Consider the following 20,328-nt stretch of genomic DNA (forward strand, 5'->3'; position numbering starts at 1 on the left):
TTTCTCCTCCTCTCACCACCACCGAGAGTGGATTTGGCCCCACAGTTTCTAGGAAACAAGCCCTCTCTTCCTCTGAAACTCCTGTTTTATTTTTTTGCAATTTTAAATGTACGTCAAGAAAGCCAAGTTTCATGGCCATTATTGCACAGTTAATAACCCTTTGGAGACTGCAGACATATGTTATATACATCTTCCCGAGCAGTCATTTGGCTTGCTGCCTGGAAAATGCCAGCGTGCAAGGGGTTAACTTGGCCATTACTCAGCCTTCTCTCCAGCCACCCTTCTCCAAACCCTTTCTGTCCTGGTCCTCAGTGGGCAGTCCCGACGTCACGGGCAATGCTTCCCTGTCCAGGACGCTCTGATGTCCGTCCCGCTCTCCCCACAGCTCCTCACCCGTCCTTGGGCAGCGGGATTTCCGCTCCTGCTGCCGGCTGCACCTGCCCTCACACTGCGGAGTTTGGCCGGACTGGTTGGGTGCAGACCCAGCGGATTCTGCTGTTACCCATGCAAATGCCTCCCAAAGAACACAGAGATAGTGTAACGACAGGTAGGAACCAAGAAAAGGTCTTTTGTGATTTACAACAATCAAATATATAGGTATTTCTATAGGTGCCAAAAGCGGGTTTCCTACCGACTGGTCTTTTGCAGTGAGCCAGAGCTTTGACAAAAGCTTCTCTGGATAGAGGGTGTTTAAGGGTTTGCTCCTTCACATGGAATCTCCAGCATCTAGAACCATTGAGGTGGCCTTCAGCAGAGGCGCTTGCGAGGTTTTTCCTTCCAGCAGCTTGAATTCTACCAAGCCTGCGAGAGAACTCCTTCTGGGACATCTCTGTCAAGTCTGGCCGAAAACAGACAGCCAGTTCCTGAGCTCCTGGGTATAAGGAGCAGAAAGAAAAGTGGCTGTGATACTGGAGACGTCCATGGACAGAGCCGAGCCCCTGGCACCTGTGTCCTCACGGGACCATGAACCCTCCTTCAGTTACAGTAAGTCCATGGCAGGAGACCTGTCCCGTTCTTTCTCCTAGCAGGGAGCTTTATTCCTGAGCTGACAAGGGTTCTCTTTTGTCAGAGGGAGTTTGCTTTGGTTGAGATGCATCTGTCTCACAAACAGTGTGTGCATTGCATGAGGTTTTCCCTGGAGATCTTCCCTCCAAACATTTCCCTTCTGCCCGTCTCCAGGGGCCTCACAGCTTTGCTCAGCTGCACTGAGGAAAAACATCCTATTTCCATGGAATACAGAGAAAAGAGTGAAAAATGCTCTTGTGGGACAGGGGCTGAGAAATGGAGTCCTGAAATCTCAGGTTGCTTCACAACTGCCCCCATGGGAGTGGAGATCTGGCTACATCCCCACGCTGGTGCTGCTACTGTCTGCACAAAACCCTCCAGGGCATCTTGCTACCTTGGTTTGGAAGGATCAGGGTGCAACACTGTTGGGAGCAGAAAATAACATTGCACACATGGCACTGTGGGCAAGAAAAGCCAGGAATATAAAAGAACATGCTCCCAATCAAATAAGACAGCTGTGAGGTGCCAGGAGAACCCGCTCTCTCCAGTACAGGTATCACTTTGTGTTGAGAGATCAGAAATTGAAGTGTGTCATCACCTCTATCCAGTTCCTGCTGGGATTTTTAAACACAGACTAGGCTGGTCGGGGCTCTGTTTGGCATCTGAGGGCTGTGCAGAGATAGCCATCAATAATCACCAGCCACACGTCACTCCCCAGGCATGCGGGAACAAATGGACAAAGGAAAGAGCTGCCGTTGTTTGAGCCTGACCCTAAAGTTCAGCCAGGCTTTTTATGAAGTCCAGTGTTGCCACCTCTGATGATGTTATCAGGAACCTGGGAATAGCTGGCACTTTCTTTTGTTCTGTTATATGGTTTGTTTGAGCTTTTCCTCTCCAGCCTTGGGCTCCTGCAATCACGAGACTGATTTCTCATTTAACTCCATCATTCCATGTTTGACCCTATGACAGGCTGGGAAATGTGAACTGCAAGTAGCAGAGAGACTTATTACCTGGGAGCAAATGAGAAGGTTCCCAACCATAGGATTGTTTAAAACAATCCTTTCTCAAAAAACTATGCTATTTATTTCTTTTTTGATGTGGAGGCAGATTTTCTGATAAGAGCAGAGCCCTTCATGAAGGCATCACCACCCTCTCTGCCTGGCACTGTCCTTCACCTGGACAATGATCATTCCTCCCCAAATATAATATTTCATACAAGGCTCCTCCTCTGCATTATCCTTGCAGGAAGGCACAAGAATCCAGAGGAGGAGGTTTGTAACCCAAGAGGTGGTGTGGAGCTCAGAAGAGAGACAGAGGTGATGCTGAGGAGATGCACAAGCCAGCGCAGCCTCTGCGTGGATGTCCGCAGGGACCTGGACATGGTGGCCCAGTGCAACTGCACAGACCTAAGTGACTTCTTCCCATCATGAATGTACTAATAAGGAAAACTGCCAACTTAAAACACTCTTAATAATGTTTTCCTATTTCTTTAACACCTCTCCCTTGAGCACTCTCTCCTCCCTTCACAGCGTTTTGGCCAATTACACTTGCAAAGCAAACAGAAAACTCAATACCCCCACGAGCAGGGATTACCGGGAGTCAGGGACCCTCGCCAAGTGCTGTGACAAGGTGGTCATGGCACTAGATCCTGCTCCCCTCCAGCCAGCAAGGCCCTTTCCCATCCCCAGATAGGGCGGAGACCCCACAACCAGGCCCTGCAAGACCAGGGTCCCCCCCTCATGCTCCACCAGGGCTGCAGGGCCAGGAGCTGGGGGATACGCCGAGGCGGCCAGAGCTGCCCTTGGAGCACAAGCGCCACTGGAAGGTGGCACAGAGCTGAGTGAGGACCGTGTCCCCAGGCCAAGCCCTGCTGGCTCCCCTGCGTGGGTCTGTAAAACATCCCTTTCTCTTCTGGAACTGAAATAGCCCCAAGCACACATGCTCAGGTAATCGTTTCTCTGGGCTTTTGTTGTCTAACCCTTCTTCTTTTATCGCACATTCAAGCTGCTCCCAGGTTGCCCTCAAAGCTTTGTCAAACAGTTTGAACTAAGTTTTGCACAAATTCACAAAACAAAAACCTCCCCCTCTTATCCATGAGCAGTGATAGGACTAACACCACAACAGCATTCAGAGTTACTTTTCCCCACAGGACCAACCCTTTACTCAAGTTTGTGCAAATTTTCCTGGTTGCTCCCATTTTGGATGCAGAGCCGTGCAGCAGTGTTACTGTAATGCCGCTGTCAGAAGCTGCGCAGAGTTCACAGCCCAACTCTGAATGCCTGGAGCTTTTAAAAACTAACAATGCAGTTTTGCCAGCCTTCTCCTCAGCCTCCGCTGCCCCGCAGTTCCCTTCCTCTGGACCACTCAGTCTTTGCCCCCTACCCGTCACCCCAACCGAGTCAGCAAATTCCCCAGCACTGTCCCGGGAGGACAAACACCCCCGGCAGGGACGGAGCTATGGGCACTGAGCTCCAACACTTGCCATCCCACAGCCTTTAGGATGAGCTCCACAGCCTGGAGATGCAAACTGGGACATTTGGTCAACTGATGATACATATCTATGCAAGTTGTCTAGTCTAGGGGTCACTTGGAGCACCAACTTGGGGAAAGACCCCCATATTTCGGGCTCTTGAGCTGACCTGAAGCAGCAAAAGCATCTGTGTTCTCAGTGGACAAAGGAGGAGGGCATGCAGGACGTGCTGTGACCATTGCATGGCCACGTCTGTAATGCCGGACACTTCGATAGAACTTGTGCGGGTCAGACTCTGCTCAGCGACAGCAAGGGCTGCCTTTTCCTCCAGAGCCAGCGAGGAAACCCAACTGCCCACGTCAGCAAAGTCTGCTTGGAGTCACTAGGTAAGAAGCGGCCAGATGCAGGGCCAGTGCGAGGTCTGGAGGGAGCAACCCTTCTGGAGTCTGAAACACATCCTGCTCTTTAATCAACAACAGCCACCAATACCTCATCCCCATCCATTTGGGGCCAATATTGTCATTATTTGCAAGGTTGTACAGTGAACCAAGAACAGAATCGGGATCCTCCTCTCATGCTGGATCCTCTCTCCCAACAGAGCTGGCAATTGACTTTGGCTCAATTGCAAGTATTTGTTCATAAAAGCAAAATATGAGCGTCACTCTAGGACTCGTAACTGCCTGCTTTCAGGCTTTCTGGGCTGGACACCCACAAGGAATGAGAGGAGATGCGTTTCAGTGAACCTGCTGGCAGCGAGGAGTCCCACCGGCACCGGCTGCGATGGGGGAAACCGTGCCAACAGCTGGGTACCAGCCCATGGCAAAGCCCACGCACGGCGAGTGCCAGACAGGCAACCTCGGAGCTTCGACCTCTGCTGGGACAGTCAAATCAAATCCAGCTGCCTCCTGGCTCCGAAAGAGAAGCCTAGAGAAGAGCTGGGGTCAGATGGGAACCACGGAAGCTGCCACCCACAGTGTGCAGCTTCCGAGCACCTCCTGCTCATCCACAGCCAAGCGCGGTGAGAGATGAAGGAAACACTTCACCCCACTATCAAAACAAATCACTTCCCAGCTCTCTACACAGTCACAGCTGAGCACAGCCTGAGCACAAGGATTAAAAAAGCCTGTTTTCACCAACAGATCCCTTTTTCCTGCTGACACTTGAGGGAAACCTTTTGAGGAGCCCAAGCCATCCTCCTCGTAGGAACCAGCCACAGCAGCATAAGGGAGAAGGAAGGCACTGTGCCTCTCCACCCTGGGTTCTAGGGAAAAAACTCCTAGAACTGCTAGATTTTGGGCTCAGTTGTTTGTGTCTCTGCTTTGCATTTATAGAAAGCCTCATTAAAGAAGTTTTGGAAAGGCTTGCTATAGGGAGTACTTTCCATGGTGCGTCCTGCCAGTGCACTGTGGCGGTTTTTGGGGTGTTTTAGGACAACGTCCTTGGAGCACAAAACCCAAAGCTGTCAGGGAGATATAGCCCCTGTTCACCGAGCAGCTTGCCTTGTACTCTTTCCACCACACAGCCAGCATGCAATTAATTCATCCTTCTACCCTTGTAAAGGCTGTTGGTGGGGAGATGTTGCCAGGTGATGCCAGGTGGGCTGTTCACAGCCTCAGCCCAGGATCCCCAGCCGTTCCCCCTCTCTCCAGCCAACCTGCTCAGCTCCGGGGTTTTCTTTTCTTACACAAAGCCACTTCTTGGCATTCCCAAACCCTTAGGTTGCTCTAGCCAGGATGCTCAGCCCCTGATGGATTTAAGAGGTTGGAGACCATCTGTTCCTCAGTCTCCGTCTCCTTTTGTGTTTGGGAGGTGATGTCCCACTGCTCCCTCCCTTGCATATGCACACACTGAGCCTGGCCTAAACCCTTCTACCCTTAAGCTTCACTTATTGTTGGCAATGCTGCAAAACACAGAACGCCTCATACACTTGAGGTGGAGAGTGTCTCCTAAGGTGGAATGGCAGCATAACCCTGGTTATTCTGAGACATTTATCATCCTTAATGCATTACAGACATTAAAGATCTAGGTGAGAATGGAGCTTCACTTGCTAGTGGCTGCAGACTCTGTGGCTTGACAAATACGTTGTGTAAACAGACAATACCAAACAAAAAGTACAAGCAGTAAAGCAGAGTCAGAGAAGATTTAATGTCCTTTCTTCCCCAGCCCTTACCCCCAGATACGCCAGGTACAGCTCTGGTGCCAGGGGGGCAGCAACAGAGCAGGAAAAGGGTCACTGGTGACACCCAGACAGATGCCAGCCCTTGGTACACTAGCACACTCGTCTTCTGGGCTGGTATCAAACACTCATTCTTGGTAAAAATGTCCGTGTTTCTTTACCAGCAATGTACCACACACTTGTTTCACACTTAGAGACCAATCAAGTGGAAATTACCAGTTGCAAGAAACACTTTTGCACCCCAATCTTCAACAGAAACTCTTTGTTTTAAAGGGCAAAAAGATGGTCAGAAATGCTCCATGGGAGCCACGGTGTCCTGCTATTGCCACCTCGTGGGCCCTCGCAGCAATAACCAGGTAACAATACATGGGTTTTAATGGCACAGGTGCTCGAGCTTTCTTGCCCATCACTGCACGCAGCACGTACAGACCAGCAGCACATACAGACCAGGGGCTGTTGCTACAGTGACCTGTTCCCTGCTCATGTGCCATTGTGCCATCTGTGCAGGATCCAAAGCATTCAAAGGGAAAAAAAAACAACCTCCAAACATACAGCGCTATCTGACCTCACTGCCACTTGCAATAGGGAAACATATGAAACATTCTTTGGTTGCTGAATAATTCCTCCTTTAAAATAGCAAAGGAACTACGTACGATTTGCATAGCCTGATAAGATTTAGCAGAACCTGATACAATTTAGGTCCCGCTTCCCACAGATTCCTCTCCTAAAACACTAGGACTTCTTCTGCATTGTATGGAGCCCATGACATAACCAAGAAACTACCAAACTACCCATACATTCCAGCACTAGAAAGGCCTTTTAGCAGCTCTCTTCTGCTCTTTGTTGTAGGAAACAAACATACAAATCTTCTAGGAGCTCTTCTAGGGCTTTCCAGGTGTCTCGGCCAGGAAAAGCACAAAACCAGCACTGATATTCAAGGGGCAGTCAGTCTTGCCCAGCAGCTGGAGGTGAACCCCAGGATCATTGCCACAGCTGCAGGGCCACTGGCCTCTGCTTGTGGCTACCCTGGCCCAGCCCCAGCCCAGTCCCTCCCTGTCCCCTCACACACATACTGGGAACTTTCTAAAGGAGCATTTCCCAGATCCTGCTGCCTTTGCCTTGGGAACTCATCAGCTGGGCTCAATCTGGAACGTCTGGTGTTCGGGGAAAAGGAGTTGTCGTGGCTGCAGAGTTCATCTCGGAGCCCAGGCAGAGCTGGCCGCGCTGCTTGGACAGCACTGATCCCCACTGTTACCAAACTACCGTGTTTTTCCTCCTCCTTCTTCTCTTGGGGCTTCTTTTCTTCCCAGCCTTGTTACCACTTTGTGATTCTTGGTGATGTCAGTTCTGTGTTTAAACTGCTGCTGTGCTGTCCCAGGCCATTTTGCTCCAGATTCTTTCTCTGTTCCCTCTTCTCCTCTGGCTCAGCAGCCCCCTCACACCCAAAGGCGGCTGTGATAACCACAACTCCTCATTTGCCTCTTGCTGATAAATTTGGCCCTGGATTGCAGGTTTTAACATCAGCGACCCCGTCTTTGCAGAGATTTGGACAGCATGGAGGACGGGAGGCAGACTGCTGGCTGGAAGGGAAGTTTTTTGCTTGAAAAGGAAGGGATTGCTTATCGAGGGACATCTTTCAAGAGATACGTGCCCAGTTTGGGCAGAGCTGTGTTCAGCTGAGTGTCCTGCAGACAGAAGATCTTGTTTTCCAGGGAGATTTTGTCCTGGGCTATAGGAGGAGGAAACACCGGAGCTGTGTCCTGCTCCAGTGCCACACTACCCTCCTCATTTTATCTGGTCACTTGAGGTCTGGATCCAGTTCTCATCAGCATCACAGGAAAAGCTCCTGTGAATTTCAGTGGGAACTTAATCACCTCTTTCACAACTTTTTTTTTAGAGCAGCTTCTTTTGTGGTAGGAAAAATATGGACTTTTCACTACCTGAAACAACTGCCTGGGAGCTGTTTGGTCCTACCCCAGCTCACAGCAGAGTAATATCCAATGGCTCCAAGGACATGCTTCTTGTACTTTAAAGTCACTGAGGATTTGGTTTATACTTGTAATTCCACTTAATGTTTCTGACTTTGAAATGATTATGGGGTCTCCTTTGAATGCTTTATGGGGTAACAAAACTCCAGAAGAACAGGGCTCTTTCCAGCTGAGTAAATAGAAGATATTTTCATAAATCTTTGGGCTATTGGAATATCAACATTATCCTACATGGGTTGTTATGACTTTGTATTTGCAGAGTCACATGTTGAAGCTTACACCTGTGCTTTCAGCCTTGTCTTCTATTAGCTAGAAACTCCAAGTAATCCCACAGAGGGTACTTCAGTTAAATAAACTGTCAGAGCCCAACTTGAAGTTCTCTGTAGTCAGCTCGGGTGAAGATTACATTGCTTTGATCACCTCTAACTCCTCAACTGGGAATTCCCATTCTTTGACAAGGGATTAACGTCAGGGCTTTAACTCCTCGCTGCTGCTGAAGATCTTAACACACACGGATGACAGGAGTCATTCCTGCAGGAGTCCTGGTTTTCTGGCCAGTGACTTCCCCCCTCCTACCTTACGTCCCAAACCTTTGTGAAGTTTCCTCTCTGGTGTAATATAGCTCTCACTTCAGTGGGCAAGTGTGCTACCTTAGCAGCACGTGCAAACACTGCTGCTACTACAGGTTGGAGTGGAGAAGGGGCATAGGGAACCTCTGCTGATGAGGCTCTGACCTTCTTCGGCAACTTCTATAAACCAAGTAGCATCACGCAGAAATATGAAGACAGAGAGAAAACTCTCCCCTCTAAAGAGCTGGAGGAAGCCGCCTTTAAATGAGTCTTTGACACCTACATCAGCAAGAAAAACCTGTGAGTTGGCCAAGCCCTCTGCTGACTTTTCTTCTCCTCACTCATGAAGCTCCGCTCAGGGAAGATCAGCGCCCTCGCTATGGTGCTGGTCACTCAGTGCCACATTACTGACACACCTTGGTTACTTTCTGCCTCCTAAGTGTGGGCATCAGGTAGAATTAATGAATTTTGTAAGCAGAAATCACATTTTCAGTGGAAATACAGATGTTCTGTGCGACCTTCAACAAATCAGCGGTATTCTATCTCGATATCTGGTCCACACCTTGGGCAGCCAAAGTTCAGACTTCTTAAGAAACAAAACCCCAACTCTGTGTGGCACAGCCAGAGCAGGAGGGAGCCCATAAAACCAACTGGGAGACTCTGGGAATAGAGGTTTTCAGTAATTTTGGATAGACCAGCACCATCAGCTCAGTGGTGCATTCCTGGTTCCTTCATTGCCCCACACAAAAAGCTCCTCGGCTGCTGGGCTGTGTTCTTATTCTCAGCACAGACTTTCATTTCTGCCCGCTGGTTATCTGTTGTTCTTCAAACTCACAGCTGGGGGAAGTGCCTGCAGAGATGTGTTTTTATTTCTAAATCAGCAAGATTTATTATTATTTTTTTTTAATTCTTCACAGTTTGCAAGTTGGTTGTAGCCAGAACTCACATATTCCTATTTAATCTGTTTTCCACCTACTCTGTTCCCAGTCATAAGCTTAAAAACATGAGTTCAGATAATAAAACCAAAGTATTCTCCTGCAGTTCATTATTTGGGCTAAACACCTTCCCTTGTTTGGGAAGAAACATTAAGTCAGAACCTCTGTGAGCTTCCCGACTAGGGAAGCAGAAATGGAAAGAATACGAAATATTCTCTGTATTTGCACATTATTCTAACATTCCTCAAATACAGGTAACAGCAGCCGTAATACGCACAACAAAAAACAACTGAGTAAAGATACAAAAACCTGTTGGCATCCTAGAGTGAGTAGCTCCTAGTGTACGTAGCATCACTGTCAAGTACTTTAGTCAATGCATAAATCTTGAGTAACACAAATGATGGATGATGCACCCATTAAATTTGCTTCCTCTCCATTCATGAATTGTCCGGGAAAATAAAAGTTCATTTACAGCAATCACTGTTACCTCTTAAGAAGGGGGTGGGTCATCCAGCCTTCTCAAGGCGAGGGAAAAACTTGGAAGAGTCAGGAATTAGTTCCAGAATGGGCCTTCAGTGGGAAGCTGGGAGGGAACGGAAGGCAGAGAGCAGGATACTGCACGGCAGGGAAACCAAGGAAATCCTTCCATAAATACCTGTTTTCAAAAAATATTTATTTATAGTGTGTAGCACAACTGACCAGACAAATTCAGTGGCATTAAGAACAAAAAACAGATGATGATACTCAATGATACAAATTGACAAAATGAGTTCTGTGGAGTAAATGAGGTCTGTATTTCAAATCCATAGTAAACTGATAACTCTATGTAGTAAATAAGCACAGGAGCAGCAGAGTACACACAGACAGAAGGACCTGAACAAAACTCAGAGGAATTAAACGGAACAGAAGAGTTTCTACTGATCCTAATGAACTAAATTTCATTTTTATTCTATTATACTTTTTCACGGTCAAAGTGACACAGCAAAACCAGATGCACAGTCTCAAGCATTAAACCAGGACACATTTTGTGAACTGGTCAAAATAAGGCATTAGAATCTGTCATCTGTGCTCATACCCATCACCTGCGATTGTCCTGCTCTTGCATTTTGACACCTTTCAGGATAACATGAAAAAAGAAAAAGGTTAAGTGCATTGAATAGTCTGAAAATCTGGAAGCACCATGACATTAATTTATTTAGCATGAATTGCGTTCCACATTACTTTAGCTTCTTGTTTCCAAGTTTCTATCAGTAAAAAGTGGAAAATGCAACACGTGTCACCTCAGGAATGACACACCTGATGTTAACAGGACGTGTGTCCAGTCCCACTGTGAAAATCCATTCCTACTTCTCCCTGTGCTGTGGTTATTTGTTCCCAATACCTGCTGGTTTACCTTCAGAATTTTTAGGTTTTATCACTTTGGCCATGGCCATAACCCCTTGGAATGGCCTTCATGGTCACGCTGATTCCACCCCCTGACTGCCAGGTGATGTAGTTATTTGGTTGTTTACTGTGCTTGGATTTAATCTTCACCTTCAGGACTTTATTTTCTTCCATATTCTTCTGTGCTCACCTCAAATTTGCCTCAACATTTTAATGTTTGAATGTATTTATCTACCTTGTTTGCTTCCTTTAAGACCCTGCTTTCACACTGATTTAAAACAACAGGTCTGGTAATTAGGTTGGATAACTGCAATCCAAAATTGTTCCTAGGCAAAACTCCAACGGAGTTAATTGGCTTCAGTGGGAGACTTGTCCGAGTAGGAAGGGCAAGAGCTGGCCTCGAGACTATAAATTCCAGTTTAAAACTCAGTAGCTGTTCAGAGGCTCGTTCCTCTGACAACATCATTCTTTGAGCTTCCTTTCCCAAATTCCTTTCCTAGTCATAGAAGGAAAGCTTTCTGGCACCAAAATTAAATGATAATACCGTGGCCAACTCCCAAAACCTCATTATGGCTTGTAGAAAGCATCGTTGTCTCCACTGCTCTCAAAGGGAGTGTAAAGCCTCCAAGACGTCGGATTTCTACATTTTGTTAGGAAAGGCCAGTTCTTTTCATGTAGGCAATAAACAGGCCCTGATAAGCAACTGTGACCCTGCCAAACTCACTAGTTGCTTTAGATGATGTAATAAGTACTTACACTTCCAATAAACCCACAGTGCAGTATTTAAGGTATTCTCCACAGCTGTGTAAGGAAACCCGCTGCTGTACAACAACTATGTAGGGAATTCTGCCTGCTCAGCCCCAGCAGCTTCACCGAGCGCAACTACGGGCTCAGGAGTCCTGTCCCACCACCGTGCGGTTCCATCTTTCTCAGAAGCTGTAGGCCACGCTCCTGTCTCGATGTAATTGTCTTTGTGGCAAAACACAAACATTCAGGATATTACACAGTACAAGATATGAGTAAAAATAAAGCACAGCCTCATTCAACAGACCATATGTAGATATTTTCATGTTACCAGTCTCTAGAACAAACTACTCCTACAGTTTCTTGTAACTGCACAGAAAAACAATTCTTCCTTCATATCTAAGCTCCCAAACATTTCCCATTCTTTCAAATGCTTTAGTCAACGAACTGTATCCCCCTTTGCCAAGGAAATCTTGAGAAAACAAGTCAAGTCACATAGCACTTCCTGTAGGTCACCAGGTTCCTGCCAGAGCAGCTTTAAAGGGAAAAAAGCCTTCTCGACCCAAAAGCTCAGCCCTGGGGCTGTTTCAGCAGTGGTCCCCTGGTCTCTGTCAAGCTACTGGTTTTAGTTCACCAGATGATCTCAGCTACTGTAGAAGCACATGGAGAGCCTCTCACCTCTAAAACATGTGACACAAATCATTTATGGCCTTGTGAGCTAAAGGCATCTGGAAATGAGACTGGTACCACCCTGTTTAAAAGGCTCAGGCTCTCTCTGGAAAGCCCCGGGACTGAAAACACTGCAGGACATTGCATGGGCATTAGAAAAAAAAGTGCAAATTCAAGAGAGGCACTTTTGGCAAGAAGAGCTGATAAAACCACCACGGTTCTTCCATTTGTTACAGCACAAAGAACTGTATGCTGCTTAACTCACACACTCCCATTCGAGTTCGGCTCCAGCTGATGCGATTCCTTATTTTCAACAAGAGCAGAGATGGAGATACAGGTCTTGATCTCAAATGAATACACAGCACTAAGGATGTGACATTCCTGGTTCACCCCATGCTCTCCCAGTGCTCAGGTACGTGCAGCGAACACACAGGAACCAGAGAACACAATTTAGCAGGGCCCCACCTGAGAAGACAGTCACCCAACGGCACTGTGGGAGACAAGCTCACAAGAAAGGAATGGATGACATTTATTTTTAATCTGCTGGGCTGCAGACGTGCCAGGAGCAAGGGGTGTTCAGCAGTTTTGAAGACAAATAAGAAGTGTGAAAGAACTGTGAGAAGACCCAATTTTACTTCACCATCTTCCCTCCCCATTGTGCCTTCTGTTCTAACACTGGGCCACAATGACTGAGAGGAAAGATGTCTGTGAAACCTGGAGCTCAATAGAGAATTTGGGCCGAGTTTTGCTCTTTGAACAGTGACTTTCTTGTCAGGTATATCTGAGAACACAATATATGAGCTATTTATCATACAGCGTATTTTGGAGAAAGACTATTTCTGCAGTGAAGTTGGCTCTTCACATGCAAATAATTTGACTTCCTTCATTTTACCTTCCCTTGGCCTCCAGGACATGGAACCTAACTCACGAAACCAGCCATTTTGATGAAGGTTTAAACTGCCAAGTAAAGACTAAAACGCCAGTCACTGTGCATCACTGTCAATTTTTTCCCACATTGAGCAATTCTGGTTCCTAATTGAGTTCACACTATTTACCTACCACAATATTAAACTGCTTGGTGAAATATATCTTATATCAGATTGAAAACCAATATTAGAATCAATGGGACACTAAATGATCTGACACTCTTGAGCTTTGACCTTGCTGAGCACTGTCAGAGTGGAACAGTCAGTGTGCCCAAACACTTCGCAATGATCCAGAAAGTGGGTCATTAACACATTTTGTCATGTTATGCAATATTCCCCTCCCCTCTAAACTGGGCTTTTTTCCAGGTCCGGTAGCCAACAATAAATCAATCACAGTCTCTCATAAGCCTTTTGACTTGAATTCTATCCTGTAGGTTGGGTAAAAACCAGCAGAAATCACTGCAGGAGGCGAGGCAGGAGGGGGCTAGTGGTGACTGCTGTTTAGAAGATGTTTGCTTGACCCACAGCCATTCTTGCTGACATTCTTTATGGACTCCTCTTCATTATCTGTAACAGAATCTTCCTCTTCTTCATCACTCCGGTCATCTTTCAAGTCCTAGGGAGAAGAAAGCACTGTGAGCATATTCCATACTTGCAGTGTTTACTGTCTAATAAGTTACTAGATTGCTATTTTCAGTGCAGTATGGACCCTCCAAAAATAACTACAGGTCCTAGACAGGCAAGTCATTTATTTTTAATGTGAAGTGGGTATCTGGACTTTTGCAATTGCTCTGAAAAAACAGTCAGCTAACTTCATTAGTTAGATGCCCCCATTTGTAATTGCAAGATGAAAAGATGGTGCACAGAAGTTGCAGAAAATGAACTCCCTTCTTTGAATTTCCCCATCTCCTCTCTTCCATTCGCCTCAGCAAAAGAAAATGTGCTACATGGAACAAATGAAAGGGGATCTCTACATACACTAGATAGTATCAAAACTACTCCCAGAAGCACCCCTTCCCCCAAAATGGAAGCTGATATCCACGGAGCGGCCAGCTAACAACACTTTAATCTTGCAGAACCCAATGTTCTTCTGACAAAATTTCTTCCGTGACCTTGGCCGAGTCATTTGACCTCTTCTTGCTTGTTTTTGCTTTCCTTTGTAAAGCATTACTAGTAATCCCTGGGTGCCATGGGATTAACTAACCATCATGAAGTGCAGTGAAGATGAAAAGAATATTGTATAAAAGCTTAATATAGTGAATACACTCACCCAAACACAGGAGTCGAGAGGCTGCCTGCTTCTGACAGGTGAAAACTAAACAGTGACCACTTGTGCCAGCCTCTCCTGGTATTAACTTCACCCAGAGAGACTTACTGACCCTAAAATATTCTCCCCTGCTTGATGGTGTATACATCACATCAACAATTGCAAAGGTCACGTCTATACACAGCTATCATATACACCTCAGGTATATCACCCTGCTCAGGGAGTTGCCAGGGAGGAGGGGGTGGCTGCTCCGTTAGCAGGGATGAAAGGGGGTCAGTGAGAGAATCTGCCCTTACAAAAATCCCTTCCCAGCGCTATAGGAACAACTTCTACCCTTTGGCAATCACGCTTCATCCCCAGACAGTCAAACATGGCACTTGCTGCTTAATGTTTCTGCCACGCAGAGAAAAGACATTGTGTCTGCCCAGCATTTCACAGCAAAGGTTAGAGGCAAGACACTTCCATGCTATTTGTCACAGCACATAAAATATACCATTAGTCTCCTGTTTCTCAGCTCCTACCATAACCCAAGATTCTACAATGTGTTTAGAAGTTTGGTTCAAACAATCAAGGCTTTGGCATTAAAACCAAACACCTTTATTTCGCATTCAGTGCAACAAGCGCTCAAGAGCAGCACCTGCCTCCCTGGAAGGACCTTCCGCACCAAGCACGGCCCTGGTCTGCGGACCCAGGGCAGGATGCTCTCGTTCAGGATGCTGTAAACCAGGTAAACTCCTCCTTGTGCCTCAGCACTGACTAAGAATGGAAAGGAGATCAAAGTAGGCACCTACGCAATTTCTTCCATCTCCAGCAGTTTCCTGTGTGATTAGCAGCTGCCACCGGTTGTCTCTTCCAGTTACTTGGAAGGTGCCTGGTAGACCTTCTAGTTCTTGTGTTGGAAGAGATGGGCAAGTCATCCCCTCTCCAGCATCATATGATTTAACAGACCACTTAAACCCAATTTCCTTGTAGCCGAGGATCAAAACCTGGCTCCTCACGCTGTGGCTGTGACCTACTAGCACCAGGGTATCTAGTTTGTTAATTGGAACTCCCCAAATTTAACAGCCAGCTGATCAGTGGCATCAATGTTCAAGTATTGAGGACTGCAGGTGTCATGGGATCTCTTTGTAACATGTGGGTGTTTGGCCTGCAGGACTCTGGTGAAGGAGACCTGAGGCTTCTCTCCTCAACCCCCTTCTCTCCTAAATCTGGTCTCCTTGCCACCTGTCGGCACCTCAACTAAACAGGCACAGACCGCACATTCTTCCTGCTCCTGGAGTGATGTGCCAGGGGCAGAGACGAGATACAGAAATTCCTGCCCAACCTGTGTCTGCTCTCGGAATGAACCAACAATTTCACTTTCTCAGCTTGCTCCTCTGAGGTCTTTCTTAAGCACCTAATGCATACAGAGAAAAACCAATGACAGCTCAGTAACAACTCATCCAATTGTAATCTCATATCCCTTTATATATTACACTTCCAGCAAAATGTATTGGACTAGAAAGAAAATTAAAGCCTAAACTCTGTCTCATCCAAAACTATAAACTTCCTGGAGATTTTCTTTTGCCTTTTCCCTAACAACATATAAAGGGCATCAAAACAAACAAATCTTACTGTAAATACTGTAAAATAAACTTGGCATGCCATCAGTTAGAGAAAAGGAAAGACAGCCTTTCCCACACAAACAATTTATGAGGTTCTGCCTCCTTCAGATCACCTCTCTCTCTCCTGGCAGTTTTGCAACTTGTATTTGCAGTAAAAGACAAATGTTGAGGGTGTGGGGGGAGCCTTGTTGCTTTTTTTGCCACCTGAAAAGTTTCAGGAAAAAATGCAAACTAAACTTAAGTAGAGATGCTGCTGTTACTCAGGCATAGGCTTAGGAATAGCTGGCAACCTGCTCTGCCTTCACTGACAGCTGAGACGTGACATCCGTTCCTGTCTCCTATAGGAACGGGCTGGCATTTCCAGTGTTGAACTGGAAACAGCATTTGCTTCTCAGCTTTAATGCTGTCAAGATGCTTTGATTAAAGGCATTATATGTAGTAATTAAAAAACATGTAAATGTGTTGTGTTTTTTTTCCAGCACACTGCAGATCCCTGTGTTTGAGATAGTCCTACAAATTTCAAAGCACCAGGAATTAAATTTCTATGTAGTCTGAAGCAACTATCGCAAGTTTTCTTAATTCTGGGAAAGAGTACCACTTCAAAAATCCTGATACTAACCAAGAAAGAATGCTGCCAAATCAAATCTGAAATCTTATGATACTTTTAATCATGAACCTGCATCCTGACCGAGTGACCCTACAAATTCTGGCTTTAGCAGAGTCTGGCCATGTTTGGGTAGCTTAAGTGACAGAACAGAACTTTAAATAGTAATACCTTCATCTGTAACTAGAAAACCAAACAATCCTGTCTTGGCAAACTGTTTAACAGACCATTATAAATATATTAAGATATCATAAGTGAGGTTTGTGCCTCTGAACTTTGACCTTCTGAGAATAACAAAAAATAAAACGTTTCTTGGATTTCCCCTGCTTTAATACCAAGATGTTTTCTCTGAGCCCCTCACATCATATATTATAATTGTGTTTTCCAACTCAAAGACTCTGCTCTTACTGTCCCTGAGCAACAACAGATGAATGTACTATCAGAAACACAAGAGCTGGCAAACTGTAAATACCGCAACTGAGACCATCATTAATACTCAAAGCTTCGGTTTAATGGCATCAGCTGCATTTATTATACTTCAGATGGTTTAGGGTAACAGACAAAATGGATGTGTGTATTTTATGTTCTGGATGACTAACCAATTTAATCTTTCTAAATGGATGAACGGTTTCAAGGTTTATGAGAAGCAACACTAATGCTATAAAGTCTGCAAGAGAACCATTTGTAGTGAAGCCAAAGCCACAAACTTTTATAATATTTTTTTCCTTTTGTTTAACCCTTCCACCTGCTGCTCAGTCTGCCTCTTTCAGTTAAATGAACCGTATTTATTAAGGTTGTTTTGGCTTCTTGTGTTTCACTGCTGTTAGAACACATATCATTCAAGTCATTAGCGCTGCATCTGATTATATGAATAGGAAAGGACCTTGCAAGAGACTTCACTGAGGGAAAAGACTTCTGAAAATTAAGAAATTAGCAAACTCCATGGGCCACTTCCCAGCCTCTCGTAAGCAGACATTGGTCAAACCTTCACCTAAACTAACAGAGAATTTCCTCCTAATTGAGCAAGTTTGTATCTCGATAAGGCGCTGGGAAATCTCTTCCCTGTTGAGAAGCTCTTGGCGCTCCATGGGGAGAAGGACTCGGTAGTTACAGCGGAAAGTGTAAGAGCAGAGGGAAAGACAGTGCTGAGCAGCGGAAAAAGGAAAAAAAGACAAAAGAATATTGTAGCAACATGGATTGATGCCATCAACAGTGAGGAACCCTGGAGGATGATGCAGGGTCACTGCGCCCCACCGCAGCACAAAGCGGCCGAGATCAGTCCAGAGGGTTCATTCTCCTCCTCGCTGGTGTGGCCATGGCCGTGTGGGGCTGGAAGAGGTCTCAGGTCTAACTGATCTGAGGGGATCAACGCTGGCTTGAGGTTTCTCAGCAGCGTAAAGGGATTCCAGTTTTGGCCCTGCCTGGACAAGACTACAACCAATTGGTCTTTAAGGTTAAGCATAATTTATGTCCATGCAGTTAACTGGATTTCTTCTACCAAGTACAGATACATAAAAGCAATTCACAGCTAATTCCAGAATTTTAACTACGTGTTTTCTGATTTGGTGAAATTTAGAAATTTTTTTTTGGATTTTCAAATATTTATTCTTACCCTTCAGTTGGAATTTCCTGACTCTTAAATGTATCTTATATTGAAATCAGAATGCCCTAAATCTTATACCTTAATTCTACCTTAAGAGTATTTTCATCTAAATATCTACAAACATATTGACTAGATCTTGATTTTTCAATGTAAAGACAATAAATTCCACAGCACCTGCACATATGGAAATAGCTTGCAGTACAAAGATGAAAGCTATTAGTCAGGTCAGCAACCACTGACTCAAATAAAAGAGATAATAAACAAGAGAGACAATAAAAAGTCAGTCCAAATAGATAGAAGGGGGTACTTTTCTAACAAATAATACTATAAAGTTGATGAATTTCTGAGTTCAACATGTTTAATTCAACATCAATAATTCAACTCAGCTGACATATGACTTAATACGCCTTTACTTTCCTGCAGAGACTACGCAATATACATTTGGATTCAAACAAACTGTTCTATATTTCCAGCCTGGAAGATTTTATTGGAAAATATATTTCCCTTTTCAGCTTATATACACTAGGCAATGTAAATAACATTGATGTTCCATGGAAGATGCACGGTTGGACTCCGCTTTCTACAGTTTTTAAATGAAGATACAGACTTTCTAGATTAATTGTACTGGACACCGTGTGGCCCAAACTCCCCTTATTAAAACTCTCTCTTCCATGGAATACCCATTCCCCAAGCTTTGCACTGGGGGTTTGCAGAGAGAAATCAAAGATAATGTGTGAAAAACAAATTAAAAGTTACACCAATTCAACAAACATCGAAAAGAATAGTCGCATAAAACTGGATCTTACTATTAGAATATGTCCCTGATTTTGACTGAAGGAATACATTTAACCTCAGAAAAATACCCCTTGAGTTGTCACTCAGCATAACACACCTGTAACTGGAGCTGTAACACCCTGACTGTGCAGAAGAAATAAATCACTGTTTACAGTTAATCAGGTACTCTGTGGTTTCAAATAAGGTCTGCTGGCTGTGTTATTGAAATCCACTAACTAAACCTTGCGCTCAAGTGTATGTGGCTTTACGATAATGTCAAAAGCCCAGGAGGTACTGAGTGAGTCATAATGTCCCACTGCTTTTTGAATTATTCCAATTTTAAATCCACAGTTGGCAAAGAAACAAAGAACAATATAATAGGCATTTGATGCTGTTCTCTATAGTGAACTTTTTTTTACCCTAGGACAGAACTTGCATTAAGCCAAGCAGTTCAGTGGTATGAACTTGTATCAGAACATGCACTTTTATTCCTTATAAACGCCTTTTTGGCTTCAAAACAGCTGATCAGACACTCACGCTTTTCTCGGTGAGGTATGATACTGCACTTAAGATGAATGTTTTGAAATAACACAGCTGCTAAAGATTATTCCTACAGAAGCCTTCTATAGCTCTATTAAACTAACCTGAAACCACAGCGTCCAACCATGTAACTGATGGGCACTTCTAGCTAATGGGTGCTATAAGGTGCTCATTTCTCTATTTTCATTGTTAGGATGCATTCTGTTCCTTTCGGGACGGATCTAAAGGTTATCTCCATACTTAAACATTATCAATCTAATTTTCAAGTCACATGCCTAACAAGTAATATCTTTTCATTTGACATTCATATCGCAATACCTAAAATCATTTCAATACAGTATTTCTAACCACCCTGAGCCCCAGGCTGGATATAGAATACTTGAAGAAGTACCTAAGGAACAAAATTTATTAAATAGCATTAAAAGTCCCTAAGACTTCCATGCTTAAGAAGGCCTGGTGGGGGATTTACTCCTCTGAAGTCCAGCATTCTGAAAGTGGGGCATCTACTCAGATTTTTTCATCTCGGACAGCTCTATAATGAACAGAAAGAGAAAAGGGTGTCCCTGGATGATGTGTGAACTTGGCATGTGCTGTTCTTAGAATTGTGTCTTGGAGGTGAGACTGCTCCCGTTCAGATTTCCTCCCTCCTTCGCATGTAATAAGGATTATGGGGCACTCCTAGGTCCCCCTAGGAAAACACTTTCTTCAAATACCAGAATAATATCAATTAAGAAAGGAAATTGCTCTATCACTAACTAGCTTTTTTTTCCAAGGTATTTTTCAGTTCAGCAGTACTGTGAACCCCTCTGAAAGTATGAGAATTACTCATCTCATAACAAAGTCACAATTCAAACCTCTGCAGCATATATTAAAAATAGTAAATAAGGCATCAGAAGTTCTGCAGAAGGCCAAAGTTTGCTCTGTGAATTGTTTTTTGGCAATTGAAAAAATAAATACATATGCATGCTATTACACATATATAGTTTTTATGTAGGTGCACATGTATAAAACTAGCAACAAATGGAAGATTCAATAAATATCCTGCTAGAAAGCTAAAAGATATGAGCAGTT

General features: G+C 44.8%; 1 protein-coding gene across 5 annotated transcripts in view; it reads right to left on the minus strand.

The window, feature by feature from the left end:
- Nucleotides 1-9,795: 9,795 nt before the first annotated feature.
- The window catches only part of CERS3 (ceramide synthase 3), a 47,745-nt gene continuing 37,212 nt past the window's right edge, over nucleotides 9,796-20,328 (minus strand). For all 5 annotated transcript variants that reach the window (XM_065076707.1, XM_065076710.1, XM_065076709.1 and 2 more), the window contains exon 11: nucleotides 9,796-13,481. In XM_065076707.1, coding sequence (XP_064932779.1) covers nucleotides 13,350-13,481 — 132 coding nt within the window. In that variant the 3' untranslated portion in view covers nucleotides 9,796-13,349. The remainder of the gene's footprint in view (nucleotides 13,482-20,328) is intronic.

This window comes from Columba livia, chromosome 11 (genome assembly GCF_036013475.1).
Source record: "Columba livia isolate bColLiv1 breed racing homer chromosome 11, bColLiv1.pat.W.v2, whole genome shotgun sequence".
NCBI classification, from domain to species: domain Eukaryota; kingdom Metazoa; phylum Chordata; class Aves; order Columbiformes; family Columbidae; genus Columba; species Columba livia.